The sequence below is a fragment of the Ornithodoros turicata genome, chromosome 1 (genome assembly GCF_037126465.1).
Source record: "Ornithodoros turicata isolate Travis chromosome 1, ASM3712646v1, whole genome shotgun sequence".
Lineage (NCBI taxonomy): Eukaryota > Metazoa > Arthropoda > Arachnida > Ixodida > Argasidae > Ornithodoros > Ornithodoros turicata.
The window spans coordinates 36,115,006-36,140,748 of record NC_088201.1 but is presented as its reverse complement, the minus strand read 5'-3'; the positions used below and the strand labels follow the sequence as shown (position 1 = coordinate 36,140,748).

At 45.9% G+C, this 25,743-nt stretch overlaps 1 protein-coding gene across 1 annotated transcript in view; it reads right to left on the bottom strand.

The window, feature by feature from the left end:
* Positions 1–25,743, bottom strand: part of LOC135378000 (calbindin-32-like) — a 206,780-nt gene that overhangs the window by 52,871 nt on the left and 128,166 nt on the right. Inside the window, exon 3 of the mRNA XM_064610797.1 lies at positions 14,325–14,414. Coding sequence (XP_064466867.1) covers positions 14,325–14,414 — 90 coding nt within the window. The remainder of the gene's footprint in view (positions 1–14,324; positions 14,415–25,743) is intronic.

The window sequence follows — 25,743 nt, the reverse complement described above, 5'->3', positions numbered from 1 at the left end:
GGCCTGGCATACTGACGGACATCTTCTTCCCCGAAGGTTCTTATGCAGAACGGCCTTCAAAAACTCGCGGCCTCGTGCACTTTCTTCAAGAAACGGGCCTCGCGGAAGGACCACTCTAGTGCACCTCTCATCTACAGTGTGCCTCCGTCCCATGAGTATCAGTCATCCTGCCTATGTCTCACTTTGAAATCGTCAACTCCCCTCTCCCCCCCCATTTTTTTTTGGCTATAGTCGTGACGATGCCCACTTGAGTGCGGCCAACAACGGCAAGCTACCTCGACCCCCCCCCCCCCCCTCTGTTTTAACAGTGTAGGCCTACACGTAATACAATAAAGCAGCACAAAGCAAGCCCATTCCATGCATACTGTCAGTTTATTCTCTATTGCTCGGCGCGGTGATACTTATAACTACCGATACCAGACGAGTGTCTTCAAGGACGGCATTTCCTGAATTGCGTATCTGAAGAGGGCGGTCTTTACTGCTGACGCATCGTTCATTTCTGGTTTGAGCGAGCCTCTCTTTTGCCTTGATTTCTCGTTATCATCCTCATTGCCGAGAAATGGTTCCCCTCAGTTCCCGTAGTAGGTCATTCTGATGATGACAGCCCCCGGCAAAGTAGTGAGAACTGCTAGGGTCAGTTATGAATTCTAAGCTGCCAAGCACGGCATAAAGCGGGGCTTGTGAGCATCCTTCGTGTAATGCGATACTGCCTGGCTCGATGTCCTCGATTCCTGTGCGCGAAATTAATGCCTCGGTTTAGAAAACGCGTTGCTCGGAGCTGTCAGCCATTATAAGGGCCGTTTCGAGCCGTCCTATTGCGTCTAATGTCCGTCTGCACTGCGCCAAGACAAGGAAGCAAGAACTTGAGCATTCACATTTTGACGTCAGTCATACATCAACCAGCACAATATAATGGAGGTTCTTCCCGTATCTGAGAATGTATGTGGAGATATCGCGCTAGAAATGTCTCGAGAAATGTTGCCGTTATTTCTTAGTTTAGATTGATGTCTGTCGTAGAAAATGGAGAGTTACGCTTTTACTTCGTGCCGACCATAAATGCAGCTACCGCTGGGCAGATCTTGTTAAAGAACCAGAACAGACATTCATTCTTCTGTACAAGCTTGGTGACACCGTGACCAGAACTTAGTGGGCAGAAAAAAAAAATAATAATAAAGAAAACGGAACGGAACGGAACGTCACTGTGGAGAACACGGAGCACGTGCTGGCCACCTGCCGACGCTTCGACTCTAGTCGGCGAACACTGAAGAACGCCCTCGCGAAACTTGACAACCAACCTTTTAGTGTTGAGAAGGTACTGGGGAGCCCGCCAAGGCAGCACCAGCAACCTGCGCTGTGTGCACTGGCGAACTACCTCAAGGACATACGTGCTGAAATAATGCTTTTAAATCATTCAGTGCTTTCACACGTCAAGCGTCCTGGAACAGCTGGTCGCACCAGTGCGACCTACGTTTCCATTTTTTTTTCTTTCTATTTCTATTCTATACTATTCGGAAAAAAAAAATCGGGATTTCAGGACTATACTGTTGGCGCATTCGCGACGCAGAACTGTGGAATAATGACGAGTTGTTTAATTTCTACAGTTCTTTGTCCTCAGCTGCCTTCGAAACACCCGAAGGGCCCGTACCCACATGTGGTACACATGTATGGAAACCACCTGCGGGCTGCCGCGGCTCTCAAGATATCGACGCTGACAACGCTGTGAACGTGCTGCAGACCGCGTGGGCGGCCGGAAGAAAACAAGAGCGTGAAGCAATCTGCGTTGACCACCAATCATTCCGTCCCCAAGGCAATCCTATCCTATGCGTGTCATACTCGTTAAAGATAGAAAAAGTACACAAGCGAGCTGGTGTAACGTTGAAGTAGGAAGCATCAGCTTGAGCATGAGGAGAACGAAGTATACAGGAGACTCACGATGTGAGTGCACCCCTCCGCGAATGCGGTATACACGGACTCCAGGGCAGCCCTACAGTGCACAGAGAGCATGGGTGCACGAGGTACGTTAGCTCCAATTGTCACGGACATCCTCAGCGACGTTCAGCGTCTGTGCGACGTAGGTCACTCCATCACTTTTCAGTGGATCCCAGGTCACTGTGGACTAAGCGGAAATGAAGAGGCCGACAGAGTGGCTGCTGCTGCCAGACAATGCCAGGCGGTGATGCCGAATATGTTGACCCGTGGTGACAGGAGGGCATTCTTGTCAGCGATGATCCAACTAACGGCGTTCCAACAATATCACCGGGAAATTACAGACTTTGTCGTTTTCCCTCCCAGGCCGTTTGCCCCGCTGTCTCTCCTCCCTTCTGCATCGACTTCGCCTCAATGTGGCCTTCACCCCGCAGTTCAGACACAGACTTCGGTATGCTGCAACCAGCTCGTGTTCCAACTGCGGCGTGGTGGCAAGCATTCAACAGGTCCTCATCGACTGCCCTCTATACAGTTCGGAGAGAGCACTGCTCCAGTCCCAATTGATCCGTATCAACAACAAGCCGCTCAGCCTTGCAGCAACCTTGGGTGCTTGTTCTAACCCCGTGAAGCACCGTCAATGCCTGCACTCATTCAATCTGTTCTTGACGTCCACTAGCCTGCTTGAACTCCTCTGACCTTAGAGCTTTGGCCATGAATGCGGAGATGTGATCTTCACAGCACTACATTTCCGGTGGCCGACCGGATGAACTACACTCTAAATCGTTTCACACCTTTAAAGGTGTAAAATAGGTGTATTAACAAAGATCACACCCCTTTCACACCCTATAACTTTGTTTTGGAAGTTCCTGAGGGTGTAACAATGGTGTACTACGCCCTCAGGTGAAATATGGTGATAGTGTGTCGCCAGGGTGTAGAAAGGGAGTATGTTTGTTTTCGTTCACATGAACACAAGTAAATATATACAGGGAACAGGAAGTTACATTACAAAAGTGCATGCCCTGGATTTACAACAAGTCTACAATCTGGTAATGCATGCAGATTTAGAAGATCTGTTGAGAGAGTGCTTAAATTTCTTAAAACACGTTGCTCCTCATTGCAAGACAGAACAAATACATGATAGTGCTCATCATACTCAACTGTAGTTAATGTTTGTATGAGAAAAATGGTATCAGAGTTAATAACATGTATGCCTGCAATCTCAATGAACGCGGGTAAGTCCTCCTCGGAAGATTCTTTGGCAAGCCAACAGCAAATGTGTTATCATTATCAACTGCACTTTTCACATAGACTATAGATTCTGCGTGAATATCACGGTCATGAATGTAACTCTGAATTGCTTCTGGGGTATGTTGAAGTAGTATCTCCTTGGAACCATCAGTAGATGTGGCATTTCTCATGAAGGGCTGCGACCACACATGCATTTGATAAAATTGATGCCTTCTTGCTAATGAAAGTGTTATGTTCTTAAAATGTCAATTTTTTCTAGCAACATCTTTAAAATGCTGGTGTTTCCCTTCGAAACGCGTACAACCATACAGATAGGAAAGGACCAAACATCCCGATGAGTCGCGAATAATGAACAACGTAATGCATTTTACAAGGGTTAGATATTTGTGGGTACAACACTGTAAAGCCTTGAAGAAGAGAATAAATGCAGCGTTCTAAGTAATGAACACGCATATGGGGGAAGTGCCTGCTCATGAGAAGGTCTACAGTTTCACGAAAAGCTATATACAGCTGCCATGCTTCACTGCCATGCACAGCTGCCACGCCATACATGATTGTCTGTATGTCGGCTGTGCATGTTTACACACATATTTAATCACCTTGATGTGCATACATATATGGACCTCAATGTGATTATACGCAATATGCTGGTAATTGTGAAAACACAGTTACCAGCATATTGTCAGAAACCCAACACTTTTATTCGGCATTACACCCTTTACACCCCAATTGCCATGAGGGTGTTAAAATACACCTTAAAAGGTGTGCGCCATGAACATTTTGATTTACACCCTTTAAGGTGTAAAACAATTTAGAGTGTACTATCCCCATCAGTTACGACGCACCCGCGTGTGTGGTACAGGGCTCCACCTTAGGACCCTTATTGTTTAATATTTATTCTAACGACTTAATCTCTGTTATAAAACATTGTGAATTACTTCAGTTCGCGGATGATGTTAAGCTGTTTTGTTCTGTAGCCAGCACTGCAGATTGTCAAAGGATCCAAGATGATATCAATTCTCTTGTGGAATGGTGTCGCCATAACGGCCTCGTGTTGAACTCGCAGAAATCTCATGTTATGACTTACATAACGAAGCCATCGCCAGTTACTTATGCTTACAGTATAGAAACTGTAAACATTCATCGTGAATCTGCTGTACGCGATTTAGATGTGACTTTTGACAGCAGACTTGCGTTTGGAGATTACACTGTTGTTGTTACCAACAAGGCTTACTCTATTTTTGGAGCAATTGCAAGAGCAACGAAAGCTTTTAGCAATCCCAACTGTATTATATCTTTATTCCGGTCACTTGTTCTGCCTATATTGAAGTTCGGGTCAGTGGCCTGGAATTCACTGTCAAAAACCAATGCAGAGAAAATTGAGAAGGTGCAAAAAAGACTCGTGCGCACAGTAGAGTATCGCTTTCCGTGGTTAAGTGACAGCATTTCACTGCCATCCCTTATGAGCAAACGGGTTTACCGTGATCAGATATTTTTGTATAAGTGTCTACAAAATCGAGTAGATTGTACTAGTGTAATTACGAGGCTAGCTCTCTCCGTCCCAAAGCGCAACACCAGGGCGCTGCGAATGTTCCATGTTTTTGGTAGCTCTACAGAAAAATGTCCCTCATTAAGAATACGGATTTTAAGTAACATTAATTCTGCTTGCGTTAACTCGTTTAATAGTAATATGAGAAGTGTCCAATCAGCTCTTCGTCGCGCATGTGAACTCTGATGTTTGTATAAGCATGGCCAATGCGAGCTGCGTTTTTATTGCGCAATGAACGTTTAATTTTATTGTATTAATACATTCCTATGTTGTGTGTTTTTATTGTGTACTGCAGGTAAGGCTATAGGCTGTTAGTAGACACATATATATATATATATATATAAATAAATAAATAAATATCTCATTTGCCTGTGTCATGTGTGTGCGCGAGTGTGTATGCGCCATCTTTTTCATCATCATCCCACTCATATGCTAACCCACATGTACTAAGGTATGGTACCGCAATTGTTGCGGTGAATCACCTCATCCCATCGTCATTCATGTAGTTGTAGATGTAGTTGTTGTTGTTGTTCCACGCTGCTTTTGTTTCCTTTTTCTTCTTCAACCTACTTGCTACATTCCTGCACAACTCTTCTGATCAGTCCATAGGTTTGGATCAGAATCGTGTTTTAAGCGCTCAAGTACAAGACCGTGTCAAAAATTTAAAAGGATGACACGAAAATTGTCGTTCTAATAGCCACAGATTCAAATTACGAGCGATAAAGTATAACTCCACCGCAATTGTTGCGGTGAATCACCTCATCTCATCGTCATTCATGTAGTTGTTGTTGTTCCATGGGAGGACTTTTGAGGAGATCTTTTCTCCGGTTCCCCCACTTCGTATAGGCGACCATTGTGTACTGTTACGCAGCGAGCTATCCATATGCGCACGCCCAACACCAACAAATAGGTGATGACGATGTAGTGGGATGTTTCGCCACTGAGGCGGCACCCTATCCCAGCACGCCCAGCTTTGGTATTGTATGGTAACAATCATTATTATTATATTGTTCGGTGATTGGCCTTGAGTGTGTTATGTGGCGAAAATCTGTTTTTAAGGTGTACGCAAACCGTCACAAAATGGCGTACGCAACTGGTCCTCAGCAATCCAGGACATCATTCTTGACGCTACACTCTAAAAGCAGAACAGGTTTCAATTACTTTCCTAGCTTAAGCCCCGTCGCATATAAAGAAAAATAACGCAATTTGTCTCTAGCCGAATTAGTTTTTCAAGGAAGCAGGAAGACGTAAAAGAAGGCAGTAGAAGAAGGATGCCGGTGTGATGTAATCAGTAGTCCACTTGACAGGTAATCAAGAAATGTGGATTCGAATCCATTCGCTGACCCTGCCTCTTCGACGATTACCTTCTGTGGTTGTTCTACAGTTGTTTTGTGGAGTGGGGGCCTCTAGCTGTCATGTCTAGAACTTCACCGCATAAAAATCTCAGAACCAACTGCCATTCAGAATGATATCGTTCTCTTTCGCGACTTGTTGAAAATGGCAGGAGCCTTTTTGTGGCAGTTTGGATACGCATTAATTGTCACAAAGAGTCACACCTCGCTCTCCGTTCAAATCAGAAGCGACGCCTGTATCATTCGGTGCCATGGTTGGCCTCCAGCGTGTCATGTGTCGAAGTTCTGTTTTAAGTTATTCAAGATCGGTTCTAGGGGTGACGCCTGCTGTGGCCACTGTCAACAATCTGAAACAATCGAGCACATCCTGCGAGACTGCCGAGCATACCATTCGGCGCGCGAAGCCCATCTCCCTCGGTCCAGCTCGGGCACGCTAGCGGACATCCTCTACCACGGTGGTTCTTCTGCCGAACGTTCCGCTAAAGCAAGAAACCTTATTCTCTTTCTGCAGAAGGCAGGTCTTGCTCAACGACCCATTCAACACTTTGGTCTCCGCGACGAACTCATGCACCCTCGCATCTCCACCTTTCATCCTCTATCCGTCTTTCTTTTTTTTATTTTTCTATAGTCGTGACGACGCGCACTTCTCTGTGGCCAACAACGGCGAGCCGATCCTGCCATTACCCCCCTCCCCTCCCTCTGTTTTAAGACGCTGTCAGACATATGTCGGCCCAGTTCCCTTAGAAGTCGGCCCAGGACGCACATTTCCCCAGAGCGTTAGTCGTGACGTTGCCCAACTCTGTGAGGTCGACAACGGCGAGCTCTGCTCTTTCAGAAGCACTACCACCACCTACCACCATCTGTTTTAACAGGTGGTTAGCGTGCTGGCCATGTCACGTTAAGACTGGGAGGTACCCGGGTTCGAATCCCGGCGCCGGCTGTGCTGTCTGGGGGTTTTTCCTGGGTTTTCCTCAGACACTGTCAGACATATGTCGGCACAGGTCCCTTAGAAGTCGGGCCAGGACGCACATTTCCCCAGAGCGTTAGTCGTGACGTTGCCCAACTCTGTGAGGTCGACAACGGCGAGCTCTGCTCTTTCAGAAGCACTACCACCACCTACCACCATCTGTTTTAACAGGTGGTTAGCGTGCTGGCCATGTCACGTTAAGACTGGGAGGTACCCGGGTTCGAATCCCGGCGCCGGCTGTGCTGTCTGGGGGTTTTTCCTGGGTTTTCCTCAGACGCTGTCAAACATATATGTCGGCACAGGTCCCTTAGAAGTCGGGCCAGGACGCACATTTCCCCAGAGTGTTAGTCGTGACGTTGCCCAACTCTGTGAGGTCGACAACGGCGAGCTCTGCTCTTTCAGAAGCACGACCACCACCTACCACCATCTGTTTTAACAGGTGGTTAGCGTGCTGGCCATGTCACGTTAAGACTGGGAGGTACCCGGGTTCGAATCCCGGCGCCGGCTGTGCTGTCTGGGGGTTTTTCCTGGGTTTTCCTCAGACGCTGTCAGACATATGTCGGCACAGGTCCCTTAGAAGTCGGGCCAGGACGCACATTTCCCCAGAGCGTTAGTCGTGACGTTGCCCAACTCTGTGAGGTCGACAACGGCGAGCTCTGCTCTTTCAGAAGCACTACCACCACCTACCACCATCTGTTTTAACAGGTGGTTAGCGTGCTGGCCATGTCACGTTAAGACTGGGAGGTACCCGGGTTCGAATCCCGGCGCCGGCTGTGCTGTCTGGGGGTTTTTCCTGGGTTTTCCTCAGACGCTGTCAGACATATGTCGGCACAGGTCCCTTAGAAGTCGGGCCATGAAGCACATTCCCCCAGAGCGTTAGTCGTGACGTTGCCCACGCCTATGAGGCCGACAACGGCAAGCTCTTTCATTAGCGTTAGCACCATCACCATCTGTGTCAACACTGTGCTCTACTCTCAGTTTTTAGAGTATGGGGACTAAAGACGTCGACGTGATTTCAAACTAGAAGGGAGTGAAATAGCTGTGAGAAACTCTTTACGCTCTCTGACGCTCTCTACGCTCTGGTGTTCACTAACGTAAAACAAGAAAGGCGGCAAGGTAAAGGAGCAAAATTCAGTGCCCAAAGCTCAAAATAAAAGACTAAAATGCGAGCTGCGCTAATCAATGCCGAGAATTCCTTTCTCCAGAAAGACGGGCCTCGCTCGTAATAGGCTGGCGCCAGAAGGGACTGCGACTCTTCTAACTCGATCTTATCTTTTGCTGCGCCGTGAATGATGTTCTATAATAAAATCCTGACATCTCCCCAATGGGTTCCTCTATGGTGCACAACTTTTAGACGCTTGCTGTCGTGTTGCTTTCTTGACCAGCAATACTCGATGCGCTCTGACGGATATTTGTTCGTCCTTTCTCAACGTACACACGAAGAACTCGCACACAGGAAAAAATTCCACACAGCGAGTCAATTGCAGGCCGTTAGGAACAACGCCGTAAAGAAATGCAGACAAAGCTATTTTCCTGTCTATTTTTTATGGTGGGTGGAAAGGGTGTGTTTCAGAACGCTACTCTAGCGCCTTAGACGTACATCATAGAATAAACCTTCCCTCTGAATTCCTTTGACAACCATAAACCATGGGTCGATGAGTGCACAATAACACGATATTATGCTGTTGTGCCACGCACAGCCTGGAGGTTTTGTCTACCATGCAATCACACACACACAGAAGAAAAAAAATACTCGGTGAAATGCGAAAACGTGGGAAGGCTACGACGCGATATGTTATATAAGAAATCGCCGACCCGTTACATGTAAAAAACGTCTTCAACTGGAAGATATGCGAAAAAAGAAAACTTGATAAAGTTATGCGGCCCCCACTTCTGCTATGAAACCATTTTCATTTTCCTTCTAATCTAATCCGCTGTGAAATCTTATTATGGATATTTATGTGATTGTCGTGGTATAGCTGTCCCTCGCGTGGGGCGAAACTAGAGACGTAGCCGGGGGTTAGCGAGAAGTGGATGTCGATGATGGCGAACGAGAGATGGAGAACGGACAGCTGCATGGTTACAATGAAATACTTAGTCTCACGACATGAAACCGATGTCCGGGGCAAACGCTGGTGAGAAGGGAATTAAGATATGCGGTGGGGATAATAGCCTCATCTCTGCCACTGATGCAACAGCGATATACACAAGAAGCTGAGACTGCTGTTCGGTGAGAATGCTGAGAGCTCCTGAAGTGTGTCTGACGGCTGCACTTGTTTACGGAAACAAAGCCGTCTGTCTTCTGTGGCCGTCCTCACTCAGAACTTCCCCGCATAACACTCTGAAGGCCAACTATTGCACAGAGTGATACCGCTATCATTGAGGAAGACATGGCCCTGGGCTCGGGGTGAAGAGGCAACGAACGACACACGAGTCCGTTGTCTTTTCACCGCAAGCCCAGGGTCAAATGTTCCTCCAATTATGTGCACCAGCTAACTTGTGCCCCACTACTTTGTCCTCCGTTATCACTCCTGATTTGTCCGAGCGGGTTAAGGCGTCCTGTTCGTTGGTGGTAGCCAAGGTCGTGCTGTAGACTGGGAGGCGTTGGGTTCGAATCCTACCACCAGCTGTGCTGTGTGGGGTTTTCCCTGGGTTTTCCGAAGACGTTCCAGACGAATGTCGGCACAGTTTCCCCTGAAGTCGGCCCAGGACGCATACTAACCCCATGTCCCCACTCCTTCCTGCTGTCCTCTCTACATCTGTCCACATCTGTACGCCGCTCCTAGCCACAGTTGCTTAACGGCGATGACAACAACAAAAAACTCCTGATTTGTGGAAAGCGCGGGACGTACGTCTTTGCGTGGCGTGTAACCTTGTTCCTTTCTGCAGAAGGCAGGTCTTGCTCAACGACCCCCCTAACACTTTGCTCTCCCCGACGAACTCATGCACCCTCTACGCAACTTCACCCTTCATCCTCTATCCTCCCTCAGTCTTTCTGCTTTCTTTTTTGGATATAGTCGTGACGACGCCCACTTCTGTGCGGCCAACAACGGCGAGCCGATCCTGCCATTACCCCCCCCCCCCCTCGTGGCGTGTAAATCTACTCCAGTTACTTACTTAGCGCACAGCGTGTTAGACCGTTGACAACGTACCTTCCACAGTACCGTATCAAGATTCTGAGTCATGCACGCTTAGTCTGGTACAATGGATCAGGTACTTCACAGTGACATTATCAGCGGTCTACTAACGCTCTCTGAGTGTCATAAAAAGGCGTATGCCTCCCATTTTCAACAAATCAAGGGAGCGAGCGATGCCTTTGGAGATGATAGTTGGTTGTCAGTGTATTATACGGTGAAGTTCTGTTTCTGCAGGGTGTCTTAGAAAGCGCGTCACTAAATTATGACTTAAGAAAAATGAAAACTACGCCACCTAGAATCACGCCGTCAACGACATTTGTTCGTACTAGGTTTTTGCCACCTCCTGATGTGAACGTCATCTACCTTCAGTTTTATTATGTCAGTTTTTACGAACTGAACTCGGAAATTTTCCAAGTAAAGATCGTCTTTTTAAGCCACCAATGTGAAGCGCGTGCCGAATTTACTCAAGTTCATGATAATTGACACGGATATTGAGGAGCTATCCCATCGGAAAACAGCCGAACATCATGCGTTTCAGAGCGCCCACAACTTTGCGCTCGACCCACTTTTTGCGCTCTCTCACTCTCAGTCCGACGAAAGGGGTTTATAAACCCAGCCCACTAAGGGGGGTTATGTTTATTTAAAAAAAAGAGGAAAAGGTTAGCCTGCGCTACGGCGGCTCGGTATTCCGAGCAAGAAAAAAAAAGACAGAGAGAGAGAGAGAGAAAAAAAAAGCGAACCAAACACGAGATTGGTCACAGCTCACCAAGAAGGCCACAGACCCACAGCAACTGAAGAAGTGCCTTGGTCACTTCACTATGCTGTGGGGGCAGAGCAGCGTAACTATGGAAAAGTCCCACTAAAGGCTCATTCACACATGCGTTTCAAAAAGCGGCGCCGCCTCAGCGTTCGCGGCGACGCTGAGAGGGGCCTGTCACACATATAGCCGAGCCGCCATCCTGAAAACGCACTTCGTTCTTGTTGCTACGTCAAGATCGTACCGACACTTCCAGCTCTCTTCCTCAAAATTTACATTGTGAAGCATGTTCTCCATTTTATAATTATCGTGAAGCATTTCTGCTGGAATCATCAATCGTTGGAACGACAAACGCGACACAATAGCAGAGAAAGAACGGCAGAAGAAGCGAGACACATGTTTACCTACCGACGACCAACACACGGTTACGCACAAGTTGTATTTATTTTCGTCGATTCCGTGGTTTGCGCAAATTCCCAGCTCATCGTTGACAGCTCAGACACCAAACAGCTATTGGTGACAAGGAATTTGCTCACGAGGTAGCACCAAACACATACACACGCACAAATGACAAAAGATCCCAGCGCGGCATCGGGAGGCCCGCCATTGCCCGCCGGCGCCAAAAGGAAGCCACCTCACCCCTCCGAGCGCTCCGAATGGCTGGATGAAAAGTGTTCGCGTTTCTGCCCACCGAAGCTGCAGCACGGAGCGGTTCTCGAAAAGCGGCTGGAAACGCTCCGCGGCTCGCGTTTCGCGGCGCCGCGAACGTGAAACGCGTTCAAAAAACGCATGTGTGAATCAAGCTTAAGGGATGGTAGAAAGAGTGAGCCGAAACGTGCCGCAAATGAATGTTTTATTTTCTTGCTTCGGCACCAGATAAGACAGACATGACTTATCGCATTCGGCTTCCGCTGGGATCATGCCTCCTCTCCCCATTTCAAGAACTCTCACATTTCTACCATCCCTGTGAGGGCTGGGTTTAGCAACCTCCTTTCGTCGGACTCAGAGCGAGGACGCCCGAAAAGTGGTCAAGCGCTAGGCTGTGGGCGCTCCGAAACGCCATGACTACCGATGGGATAGCTCCTCAACATTCGTGTCCTGAACTTGAGTAAATTGAGCACGCGCTTCACATTGGTGGATAAAAAAGCGACCTTTACTTTGCAAATTTCCGAGTTCAGTTCGTAAATACTGGCATAATAAAACTTAAATTACACGACATTCACATCAGGAGGTGGCAAAACCTAGTAAGAACAAAGGACGTTGACCGTGTGATTTCACTTGACGTAGTTTTATTTATTATAATTAGTGACACGTTTTCTGGGACACCCTGTAGAGTGCGGTATGGTCGTGGCATATCCTGTAAAGAGTGGGGGGGGGATATTTATTAAGAAAAAAGGAAGGAAATGTTGGCCATGCAAAGAGCCGGCTTGCTATTCCACAAAAAAAAAAAAGAGAAAAACGAAAGGAAAAGAAGATAAAGAAAAAGAAGGAAAGAAAGGAAAAGGAAAGAAAGAAAGAAGGAAAGATACACTATAACAACGTCACATGCAGTTCATGAGCCCTGAGGCTCTGAGAAAACTGAGGAGAGCGGCAGTGACAGCCCACTGGTTGGGGTGCAGGACGCGGCCAAGGAGAGCGGCCAAAGAAAAGTCGTTACAGCCAATCTGGAGCAGACGGCAACGTAGGGTGTTCCTATGGGGAAGGTGCTGCTGACAGTACAAGAGTTGCTGTGGGATGTCAGCTTCCATGCCACAGACAGTTTGGGGAATTTAACCGACCCATTTTGAAGAGAAGCGAGGGTTACGGGCAACATTGAGTCGTAAGCGGTGGAGAAGGGATTCTTCTTTGCGACTACTATGGCAAGCGACGACAAACTCCATCAATGGGTCGATAGACAGTAGGAATCGCTTAGAAGTCGTAGTTTCGGCCTGGAACTGCCGGGCACATGTGGCACACCGACGGCGAATATGATGACGGCATGTGGAGGCTGTAAAGAGTGCTTTCACCACACTGGCATAGTATACTCAGAAGAAACAACCGACTAAATACGTCTGTCCCCGGCTCTCTTAGCGAGCAGTCGTAATGTTGCTGCGCTGTTGCGATAGGGTGTGATGCTAGTGAAGCGGACCCTTCAAGTTTGCACATATCCACCTTAAGAAGATAGTAATGCATTGTATTTCAAAATGAACAAGACCGAAGCACAGCGAGCAAGAAGGCAGCGAGTGAATGAAGAGGCCGATGGTTGAGCCTGTGTGCAGTGGATGACTTCACTCATCATACGCCTATTCTCCGCGTCACCAGTTCAAATACCCCCGAAGTACAAGGCGCAAAGCACGAAACGAGTCCTGTGGCGGTAACTCCTACCGAACGCAAGACTTCGCGAACCAAACCGCAAGCTTGAAAAAAAAAAAAAAAAAAAAGTCAATTTAATTCCACGGACTCTGGCTTTACGGAAAGAGTTGAGGCAAGCCCTATCTGTACTACTAAAATAGAACTTCACGGCATAACAAGTTGCAGGGTAAACGTCGCACAGAATAATAGTGAGTTAGTATATCGTACGCTATCGCCTTTGCGTACGTAAGGGATAGCGTTGGTGATTCTGCGCACGCGCAATACATAAACAGAGCTTTGCGCATTGGGCAGAACCACCACGCTATGCCTTACGTACGCAAAGGCGACAGCATTCGATAATACTCAAATTCACTAATATCGTTCTCTCTCCTGAAATGTGGAAAGCGCTGGGCGTACGCCATTTTGTGACACCCTGTGAGAGTTAACATAACTGCAAAAGTGCCTCACGTACAGGAGAGAGAATGATGTCATACGGGATGATAGTTTGCTAGGAGCGTGTTATGCGATGAAGCTCCGTTTTAAGAGTGCAGGGACGACGCAAACACAAAACACCAAATTGCTTCAACATAATATTGGATTTTTCTTTCGCAACCGAATCGCGTATAACGGTACAGTAGAACATATTGCATATTGCAGATACAAAGATACTTTAATACAACACAATAATATGCAGAGTAAAAACGGGATTGTTAGGGCATGCCCTGTGTATTAAGCTGCGTATTACACCTCTATAAGCTATTGTTATTGTTATTATGTTGCGTTCATGAATCAGTCCATTGAATTCATTGGATTCGGCACATTAGTTCGAACTTTTATTTCCAAGCTGCTTCTCCTGCAAATAACCCTTCTGTTTTCTTCTATTGTCACTCATTGTGTTATTTACTGAAGTGTGGTATTTTAAGTGAAACTCGAGTGTGCGTCGAAGTTTGTACCCTTCTAGTGCTGCGGCAAAGTCCTTCCACTCGGCTAGAATTTCACGGCGACTGGCTCCGACTTTCGCACGTATTCATAAGCAATTAAACTAGAATCTACGTACCTCACGGATCTCAATCTTCCCGTCCTTGTTGTCGTCGTACGCTTCCATGAAGCACTCCTTAAGCTCCTCCAGCATAGATTCCGATACGACCTGCAAGATAAAAAGTGCATCATGCGTGACGAAAGACCGCTGGGTCTCGCGCAGTGCTATGCAGTGTGCTCATTATATGAGTCATTTCTGCATAAACGCTATAGAGATGAAGCACCGTTGGAAGAGGCTGGAGAGATTACGTACAAAGATAATAATAATTGGGGGTTTACGTCGCGAGACAACTGAGATCATGAGCGACGCCACAGCGGTCGGTCTGTGGATTGCTTTTGCCCACCTAAGATTTCTTTAACATGCGATGAAAGCTCATCACACGGCATTTAACGTCCCTCGCGGAAGACAGCGTGTCTAAGCAACTTGTACCCTGCCACCAAGTTGCTGGTGTCCTCGGCCGGGTTCGAACCCGCGATCTCGGGATCAGAAGGCGAACACGCTACCGACTGAGCCACCGAGGCCGGTACGTACAAAGAAGAAGAAGAAGAAAAAGACACATTGGATGTCTGGGACTCCGTACTATAGTAAATATTTATACGTTACTCGTTGCAGGTAGAAGCATCTGTCACAGCTTATAGGTGGTTATGGGCCATCAAACAGTACAATGGTATCGAATTTGTGGTCGACATCTATTCAAAGCTTCCAAACAGGTTTTACGGAGGAAGACAAGATTTCTTCTGTATTTTCATTTCGATTTGCAGTTCAGGCGACCACTCGGGAAATCGGAGATACCTGAAGTGAAGACGCTTGAAGTTTTGTATTATCATTATTTGATTTGCTACACTAACACTGGCACCACATTCTTGCGAAAGCAAATGTTCATAAGCCGTCGTCCACTGTGCGCATATTATATTTTCTGACTGCGTGTTAGCGCCACGAAGCAGCTGTGGCTGTGAGCGGCGTATAGACGTGGACAGATGGAGAGAGGACAGCAGGAAGGAGCGGAGGACAGGGGGTTAGTATGCGTCCTGGGCCGACTTCAAGGGGAACTGTGCCGACATTCGTCTGGAAAGTCTTCGGAAAACCCAGGGAAAACCTTAGACAGCACAGCCGGTGGTAGGATTCGAACCCACCACCTCCCAGTCTTCAGCACGACCTTGGCCACCACCAACGAGCGGACGCTTTAGCCCACTCGGCCATGCCGCTGGTGCATATGACCTGACATGTATTATACGCCGTCAGTGATTGACGATCGTCTTCTTCAGGACCTCAACTTTGACGACGCGACCAGAAATTTTTATTTGGGATTTCACTGGGTCAATTCTGAGAAACGCAACTCTTGAAATTACAGCCCATATGTCTTGACTGTATAAGCGCACCTCATCCCATCCTCATTCATTGTGTTGTTGTATAAGCGCAACACTTCTTACACGTAAACAAAAAGGAACACGTTCACGTCTATACGAAATCTTACTCGAAAGAGGTCAACTAATGGTAGTTACAACTGAGGTCATAAGTAGAGCAGTCTGAATACAAAAGTAAAAATAAAACTGAAGGAGAGAAAGCTTGTCAGTATAAACGACGACAGTCTCGGATGCGTTTTACATCTCATGGACTATCAGACGGTTTGTATCTCTGAACTAGACACCCTTTCCAAGTCACCACCAAGTATAGAGACACGATAAACTGAGAACTGCAAGAACATCACATTCGGAAGCAACATTCCTAAGATGACGAAGCGCAATTGAAATTCTGGCTCGGCCCAGTGACAACGCGATAAAAACTTGGTTAACCTTGGGCTACTCGAACGAAGAAGAAAAACAAAAAAACTGAAACTTTGAGTCTAACTTGAATGAAAAGGCTATTAAAAAGCACAGATACGCGCGTACGCGCATATCAATGGAACGGCTTCTTCTTAAATTCCCTCCCATTTGCACGGGATGCAGTAATTCCGCCAAGTCCGATAACCACGTCAGCGGAGATGGAAGAAAGTGGCAGCCAATTACAACATATACCTTCCCCTGGTGCGCCCTGGCGCCCCAGAGGTGTCTCTAGTACTTCCGGAGCAGTGGCAGCCGGAAGTGATCAGGTGCGCCTATCTGGTGCTGCACCGCCCGCACTGCGGAGGAGGTGGCGCCCACGTGACCGTTCCTTTCGGCGGTCTACCTCCCATGTTCTCCCTCTTCCTTCTGTCATCATTTTCTCCCCGGCGATGCGATGAATAGCCTGCTCACCATCCATTCGATAGCGCTGCCCCCAGATGGGAGATTTAACATTTAACGAGCATTTTTTTTTCATCTCCATTTGGGGAGCAGAACAATAAAAAATCATTAAATGTGTGCTCCACTCCGTCCTTCGAGCAGGCATAAATCGCAAAGAATATCCTAAGAACGAAATCCAAGCCCGCATGACTCTCTAGGCCGTGCGAATGTGTCGTGTCATCCACATCGTGTCGTGTCGTGTCGTCCATCTCATCATCTTCCCTTTATGTGTGTGTGTGTGTGTCAGAAAACTGCGGTTCGTCCCATCAAGGAACCTTTGGTGACGCTTGCCTACGCATAGAACATACGTAGTGTGCAAAACCAAGAAATTATTTTCCTAGTTTCCATTTCGTGACACCCAATAAACTAAGTAACCAAACTTAACACTAAATACTAAATGGAAACTAGGAAAATAATTCATTTGTTTTGTACAATACGTATGGCACATGTGTAGACCAGTGTCATCAAAGGTACGTTCGATGGGACTCAGCGCATGTTATATGTTTCCATCATGTTATATGTGCGACGAAAGTATACAAGACAGACAGGGTATTCAGAATAGGGGCTAGGACGTCCGTAATTCGACTAATGTACGATGGACTGTATATTGTTTTGTGCTCTTGAACGGCGATGACTAAACAACGTGCATTGTGCATTGCGTGCAGAGTGCAACGCACTTGGGTCTTCGCAGTCACGCCAGCGGAGTAAAAACATACCATCCTGCACGCTAAAAACGAAACTTCACCGCATAACACGCTCAAAGCCAACCAGCTTTCAGAATGATAAATGAGGGAGCGTACGCCCTTTTTGTAACACTCTGCGCTCATGAATGAACAGGTGTAACCTGAACTTTAACTAGTAGAGAAAATACCGATTTAATACCGAGTAAATCAAATGCGAACAAAATTCAAATGTGGGAAGGTGCGAGTACCATAACGATTAAAGCACGTTTTTGAGCTGTGTAAATGGTATCAGGACTGTTATGTAAGTGTGACCATATATTTCACTTCCCTGCATCGAGTGAGAGTGAATGAGCGCATAATAATATGCTTCAACTAATACACATAACGGAAAGAATTTCTGCTGTTTGCACAGTGAAAATATATCTTTTGCTGCTTCCTTTCTTAGGGAATGTATGTGTGTTGACCAGTGGAGAAGTTCTCTAAAACGCACTTCTAGCCTTGTCATTACATAGAGTATTCGACCCTTCCAAGGAAGAATAGAACATGTACGAAGTAGGATTTGAAGCAGCTCTTCGGGTGACTAGAATCACCGAAAAGGCAGACAAATGTAGCTTGCCCCCCCCCCCCCCCCCCCACACACACATACACATAAATGTAGCTCTCTCTGGTTCTCAAGCATTTGTACAATCTTCTTCAGCAAATGAACAGAAATACAATTTTGAACGAGTACCACGGCGGCGAACACTTCCAATGCTTTCTCTGAAATGTTGGCCTGAAATGGCTTGCCGGAAGTGTTAGTCACCGATAATGGACCATCTTTCACGAGCAAAGAGTTCAGGAACTTTCCTCACGCGAATGGAATTTGTAATGTGCTTATACTGCCTCACTACCCTCAGTAAAATTGTTTAGCGGAGAATTTTGTTTGCACCGTTAAAGCAGTCTAAACGAGCTGATAACTGAGCTGATAGCTGGTTTGAAGCAGGTACGACATGGCGCGGAACGACGAAAGATGGTTCTACGAAGGACGAGATGAAGCACTGAATTCGCAGTACAGTCAACCTTCGATTTATGAATGGTTAACGTTATTACAAGAAAATGCTTCATAAGTCGAGGGATTCATAAATTGAGGTTTGGAATGGGGAAGGGGAAGTGACAGTATGGCGTAGATGCAGGTCATCTGGTGGTCAAACTTCATACTAGTGCAAAAGCCTGAGTCTTGGCACAAACGGAAAGACGACACCAACACAAGACTCAAACCAGCAAAAGTTTTGTGTTGGTATCGTCCTTCTGGTTGTGCCCAGACTCAGGCTTTTGATAAACAAGTTAGAATGGTGCAAGCGAGCTGGTGCACTGTAAAAAGAGGTAACATTACCTTGAGTTTGAGGAACGCACAAGACGATGAGGACAACACAAGGCTCTTGAGTCTTGTGCTGCCCTCATCGTCTTGTGTGTTCCTCAAACTCAAGGAAATATTTCCTCTTTCCTCAGGCTTTTGCACTATGAAGGGGAAGTGTCTTGTCCCAGAGGGCACCGTTCATAAAGCGAGGAGATTAGTAAACAGAGGGCTCGGAAATCGAGTGTTGACTGTATCTTGTTCAAGTATCCGGTATCCCTCAACGTCAGAACAGGACGCCCTCCCTGTGAGATGCTTAATGGCTTGCATTACCGCCAGGTCAGCCGTTGGTTTCTGGTAGAGTTCGCATGTCCAGACAAGGCAAGATACGAAACTCTGACAAGAAAGCAGTTTCAAGATAAAACAAAGGGTGTGGATGCTGGACCCCTGCAGGAAGTCGCTCTGATAAGTTTGCGTATTAAAGTTGAACATGGGTCCGTCATTTATGTGGTCGAAGACGATCATCAGCAATAGCACCGAGTGCACAAGAACCACATCAAGCCTCGGAACTCAACTGAATCTTCTAAGAGTCAACCATATACAGGGTGTCTCAGTTAAATCCCCGGGCTAAATAATTCGCGAACGGGTGCACCAATCGAAGAACTTTCTTTTTTACAGGTATCTGTCCGATACCACCTACAAGCCGCGCACTGTGTGAATGAGTGCGAGGGGCTCATTATTTAAATAAAAATTCAAATGAGCTTCGTGAAAAACTTGACTTCTAAAGCAGGGCGCCGTCAGCATTAAAATGAGTATTACCCCTTTTGGGACCTTCGGTGGACACCTTTTAAAGAAAAATCTCCCACCGAAGCGGGTCATTTGTTGCAGTAATTAATTGGTTTCGGTTTACATATTTTTGTAGCGGCTGGTCGCGGGGAAGCGCAAAAGGACGCTCTTCCACTCCCTTATCCACCAATGAATTACGTGTTCTTGAGCTCACTTGGCAATGGGGACTGCTGAAGAAAAAATGGAAAGCATGTGATATCAAGGTACTATGTGATTAATACCCCAGTCAGACGGACTAATTTAGTGTCACTTTCAGCGAGTGACACTTGCACTTAGTGTCATTCCTATGCTGTCACACGACATCTTTTAGTGACACTGGGCAGAAAGTGCACTAACGATTTAGTGAGTTCCCCACACTCACTTCACTTCTGTTCGGCGGACAAAGCGTGTAGCCTCGACGGCAGGCTTTGTGGCACAGGCAAAAATATTGAGAAAACGCGAGGGGTCCCGACACCACAATATTTTTAAACAAATATTTTCAACAGCGTGGTTGTTTTATTTAAGTACAGCGTGAGACGGTGCAAAAAAAGAAAAACATGTCATTACTCTCGTTAACAGCCTGTGACAACTTCTCGGTCTCAGCAATTCAGCGGCAGCCATTTTTGTTGTGGCACATGTTTGAGGCCAGTTTGTTTAATGTTGGAAGAAAATTAACAGGAAGTGTTTCTAAATCAAAGAAAACATTCTGATGAAGGTATTGTGGCGCACGCCTGGAAATTTTGCCGCCGTTTGTTCTTATCTATCGTAATTGCCATCACCACATAAGTGACACTTACTTAAGCCGTGTAGCAAGCACGTAGTGAAAGTGACATTCGCTGGTTGGAGTGCACTACGTGAAAATGACACTAAATCATCCCGTGTGACAGGAGTATAACTGTGTTTCGTCCGTGCGATCACAACAGAGAAAGGGCTGATATCAGTCTGATAAGCGGGTGGGGACTTGCGTAGCCTGTCTGACGCTGTTACTTTTTCTTTCGGCACTCAACGTTGCGAAGTAAGCTCAAGAACACGTAATTCATTGGTGGATAAGGGAGTGGAAGAGCGTTCTTTTGCCCTATTCACCGCGACCAGCCGCGCCAAAAATATGTAAACCGAAACCAGTTAATTACTGCAACAAATGACCCGCTTCGGTGGCAGATGTTTCTCTAAAAGGTGTCCACTGAAGGTCCCAAAGGGGGTAGTGTCCATTTTAATGCCAACGGCGCCCTGCTTTAGAAGTTATGTTTTCCAAGAAACTCATTTGAATTTTTATTTAAATAATGAGCGCCTCCCACTCATTCACACAGTGCGCAGTCTGTAGGTGGTATCGTACAGGTGCTTGTAAAACAGAAAGTTCTTCGATTGGTGTACCCGTTCGCGAATTATTTAGCCGGGGGATTTAACTGAGACACCCGGTATACGTCATGGGTGACATGCAGTCCGACAATTGTTCGCTTTCGCCGTTGGCATATCCGGGCGACAGTCATGACATCGGCGACCATCCGCATGAGCACGTCACTGGACCGGGTGACACTGCTGGCCGACGTTACCCTATTCGTGTACGGAGGAATTCACAGCGCTATGATTACAGCTGAAAGGAGAGGGGTGTAATAGCCGCAAAGACGACGACCGCAATACTGAACAGGGGGGTGAAGTTCCTTAGTGTGTTGTGCTTTTATTTTGTTTTTGTTCTGTTGGGATCCGATGGGCAAACTGAAATGACGAAAGCGATCCAATATTACTGCACTATGAACTACACGTACTAGAAAGTGATCTCGCAGGTAATTTTAATATTTGTTTTGCCGGGTTAGTGTTCGTCTGCTAGTCGCCATGTTTAGTACCTTAGCTGGGAGTGACTTGCGACGCTGCAAAGCTTCAGCCTTGTTTGCTATCCGCGTAACAGTTTGCTGCACGGCACAGTATCGACCTTGACAGCTTATGGTTCTTCGTCTTTTTGTTTAACAGAAAGTGGCAGCTCTGCTGTCGACCACAATTTGAACCACCCATCGGAAATGGACAACCCTGGAGCCCGATAGTACAAGCGTAGAATGCTGCCCTCCTAAACGTCACTCAATGGCAGTTGGGACTACGTGTTAGCTGCACTGTGAGCTTTGATTAAGAGGTTCCTGCTGAACTCGCTTCTTTGCATCTCTGTTTTACTCACTGTACCACTGAATATGCTGTTGGACGTGTTTCTCTATTCGTCTCCTTAGTAAGGCGTTGTGGGGCATAGACCACTTACAGTTATAGACGCATAGCCTTTGCGGCCAAAGCACATTGCGAGATGTGTAGGTTCATTGATCGATCGCACCAATTAGATATACAGAAGGGCGGTGACTTTCCTGGCTGGCCACTCGACGCGGCACTCATTTGGGTATGATTTACACGTGTTGAGAATTCCACAAATAAATGGGCATGATAGTAGACGTATAGATAGTAGCAGACGAAAAAGGAAACTGTGGAGTTGTTAGTACCGACGGAGTCAATGATTGGTTACTCCAATACTTATAGTTTGGAAAAATATACACTAACAAAAAAAAAAAGAACAATGAAAAAGACAAAGGGACCGCGAACCCTCAAAAAATGATACGATTTGATTTGATGTTTAATGGAGCAACAATAACGGAGGTCATACTGCGCCAAGACAATGACAAAATATGGAGATGGTGATTCTTCTTGCTTTTTGTAACGTGCTCAGAATGTTATGTACGCACAAGAGAAAGCGGAGCAACATTTGAGCTATGTCTCAAGCAGGCTACTGCAAAGTATGTGTTTCTCTTTTCTCTTGACAAGACAGGTAAGATAATTCAAAGCGGCATAGTGTAGAGGGAGGACTTCAGGGCAACCCGGCGAGGGAGTCTTGAAAGGACAAAAAAAAATCTTGAGAAAAACTCAAATTGATAGAGAGCAGCCCGAGCAAATCTCACATCATAATCGAGGGTGTAAAGAACTAATACGATATGTTCGACTTTGTTTTGTGTAGAGCTAAACCAGAATTCGATTCGAGAAAATGCATTCAGCAGTATATTTTTCCTGTCTTTAATGCTAAAAATGTGGCTGGTATTATGAATGTTACTTAAATCTAAGCACACGCAATGAAAAAGTGAACCGTAACACTTTCTCACACCCTTTTCATTTTCTTCCGCTTGCGGCAGATTTCATGCTCTAGGCTCTAGCCTGAAATTCGTTCTTATCGGCATCATCGCATTAAAAAAGCGCCACGATTGAAAAGTGCATCGAAGCAGGACTGCGCACGTCAAAAACGGCGCGAGTGCCTTCAAAAGCGTTTGGGATTCATAGAGGCATGGCAGCTTGCAAAAGAACAGCGCAGCGAAGTGAAGTCCCTAAACGTATAAGTGACACACGCATCTTCTGCTCTGATTTTCCTCCGATACTCTGCCTTCTGTGCACAGACGATGGATAAAGGAAACGATGCTCACTTTCTAACGCTTTTTATCTTTGGTGTACGAAGCTGAAGGAAGCATTTTCATTGTGCTACGAAACGACACCAGAATCAGATTTAATGTTCATTTTAGACAAGTTAAAAAACAGTAGATTTTTCAACCTCAAGAGCGGTGTGCGTTTTTTTTCTTTCTTCTTCTTCTTTTCGGCAGTCTAAAATATCTCGTGGTAACAATGCACAAGGTAGCGTCTCTACACTCTAAACACGGAGCTTCACACGGAAAAACAGAACAGAAGCATGGCTTCTCCTTGCGCACAAAGACGTTGCAGGCAAAGCACGCTTTACAGGGCTCGGTGTGAAGCCCACTCTAATAAACAGAACTTGCTGAGCAGGTATGGGGCAGACTTGTACAAAATACTGCGCAAAAGTATTTAAAATAAGATACTAAATACTCTATGTAAAAAGTATTTAAAATAGAGCACAAAATACTGAAAACTGAAAGTAATTTGAGTAGAGTACTAAATACTCTAAGAAGTATTTAAGATACTCTTTAAAGTACTTTAGTAGTAGCAGTAAGTGAAACGCGTATTCTGAACATGACCTTACAAATGAAAGGAATAAACTTCATCAGCCATGCTTAAGCATGTTTTTCATTTGCAACGTCTTGGTATCAAGTAATGTTTGGTGAACTTTTGTGAACCCAAGTAAATTTTGTTGATATGTTCTGACCCAAAACTTCGTAATCCCTCCTGTATGTCCGTTCGGGTCTTTCAACATCTGGCACGTGTTTATTGCTTTGGTGACCAAGGAAATAAATGCCGGGATTCCCTTGTACCTAATCCCCTGGTGATTCACTTGGCAATATGAATAGGAACGGGTTTCTGACAAAGTTGGCTATTGACAAGCAAGGCCAAGCATGGGACCAGCCTATTGTACAAGAGGATAAATGACAGGTTCGCGAATTCCCGAAAAAAGAAAGAAAAAAAAAGGTGCTAAATTCGAGTTAGCTGAAAATCTCGGCACGGCGGGAAGTGTGCTGGATATGGCTTGACGAGGAAGGAAAGTATTTTGAGTACTGAGTAGCAAATACCGAAAAAAGTATTTTAAATAGATTAAAAATACTTGTCGCAAAAAGTTTTGAGTAGAGTACCAAAATACCGGCAAAAGTATTTAAAGTACTGTATTTTGAGTGCGTACTCAAGATACGTACAAGTCTGGTATGGGGTGAGTCAAGTTCAAGATGGTTAAACTTGGAAAGCTTCAGTGTCATTGTTTCGAGTGTTCTACTGACAGAACTTCTTATGAAGCAGTATCTACAACTACTCCTACTAGCCTGTCGTCGTAAAGTCGCTCGCCTGTCACTTTTTCATAAAATATTCTATCATGACGATCCCATCCTCTCCTCTTAGATATCATCCCCCATGTATACCTCCCACCGCTTGGATCACTTTCGAAAAGTTAAAATTAACCACACCAATACTAATTCTTTCTCTGACTCTTTTTTCATTCGCATCGCACGTGATTGGAACAGGTTACCGTGTGACACTGCTACCATACAGGATCTGCCCTCTTTTAGGGATTCCATCACAGAGTTATTTTCTACTTAAGAACTGCTAAACCCATTTTCGCCCCCATGCTCTCCTGTTTTCCCGTTATTATGTGCTATGTCTTATCATGTGTTATATATCATGTGTGAATTGTTGCTACTATTATTTATTTTGGGGCACCAGACTGTGGCTCCTTTGCTATGTTTAATAATTTTCCACCAGTGTGCACTTACATACTTACTGTCTGTGACCCTGCCCTGTGTGTTCATTCTGCACTCTTTGAGTGCTCAGTGCGCCTTTTGTAACTGTTTGTACGTTCCATTTATGTATCAAGCCCCTCCCCTCTTTTGTGCCCTTGTGGCCCTGAGGGTATTTAAAATAAATAAATAAATAAACTTGACCGCATAGCACGCTGAGAAGCAACCATAATCCCGAATGACATTCTCTCCGTGATAACGGAATGATTCTCTGCAATGATTGGCCTTCGGTGTGTTACGCAGTCAAGCTCAGAACACGACAACTAGAAGTCCCATAGTGTAAAAGTCTGAGCCTGGGCACAAAGAGAAGTTTGTTTTTGCCTAGACTCAGGCAGTTTCACTATGGAGTTTTTCCATCAACTGGCCCGCATCTACGCCATACTGTTAGAATGCCATTCGACATAACAACCAGAAGCACTGAAGAAGGCAATCGTCGAAAAGGCCAATCAGAGGATGGATTCGAACCCGCATTCCTTGATTACCTGTCAAGTGCATTACTGATTACAACACGCAGGCATCTTTCTCCTACTGCCTCCTCTTGCACCTGACTGTTTGCTTACCTTCGAAGGGGGGAAAAATAACGCGGCTGGGAAAAATTGCATTATGTTTCATTATATTTGATGGGGCTTAACCTATGAGAGTAATTGGAATAGAGGAGGATTGCAACGAATGCCTCTCTGAATGGCAAGTAAATAAAAGAAATCAGAAGAAAACACTCCGCGTTTTGCCGTCTCGCGCTTTGTGTATCTGCTCCACGTTTTCCACTTTATGGAAAGTAGCCGTAGGGTACAACAACTAGATAATGATGATGACATGGGGTGTTTCACCGCGGCGGTGAGGTACCCTGCCCAACTGCACGTGGAACACTACACGAAGAACATGAGCAGAGCGGAGCGAATAAAAAGATGGCTGCTTCCCAAATTTGTGGAGGAATACTTTTTCCCCTGCCAATTTAAAATGTAGGTAGTACAGCGGTGCAGCACTGGCATAGTGGGAGCAGTAATGCAAATGTAAAAAAAAAAAAAGAAGAAGAAGAAGAAGAAAAAAAAAAACGTCAATAACAGAGTTGGATTTGGCGGTGTTCCGAGCGAAACTAGGAACGGCTTTCTTCGACAGTCGGGTTTGAAT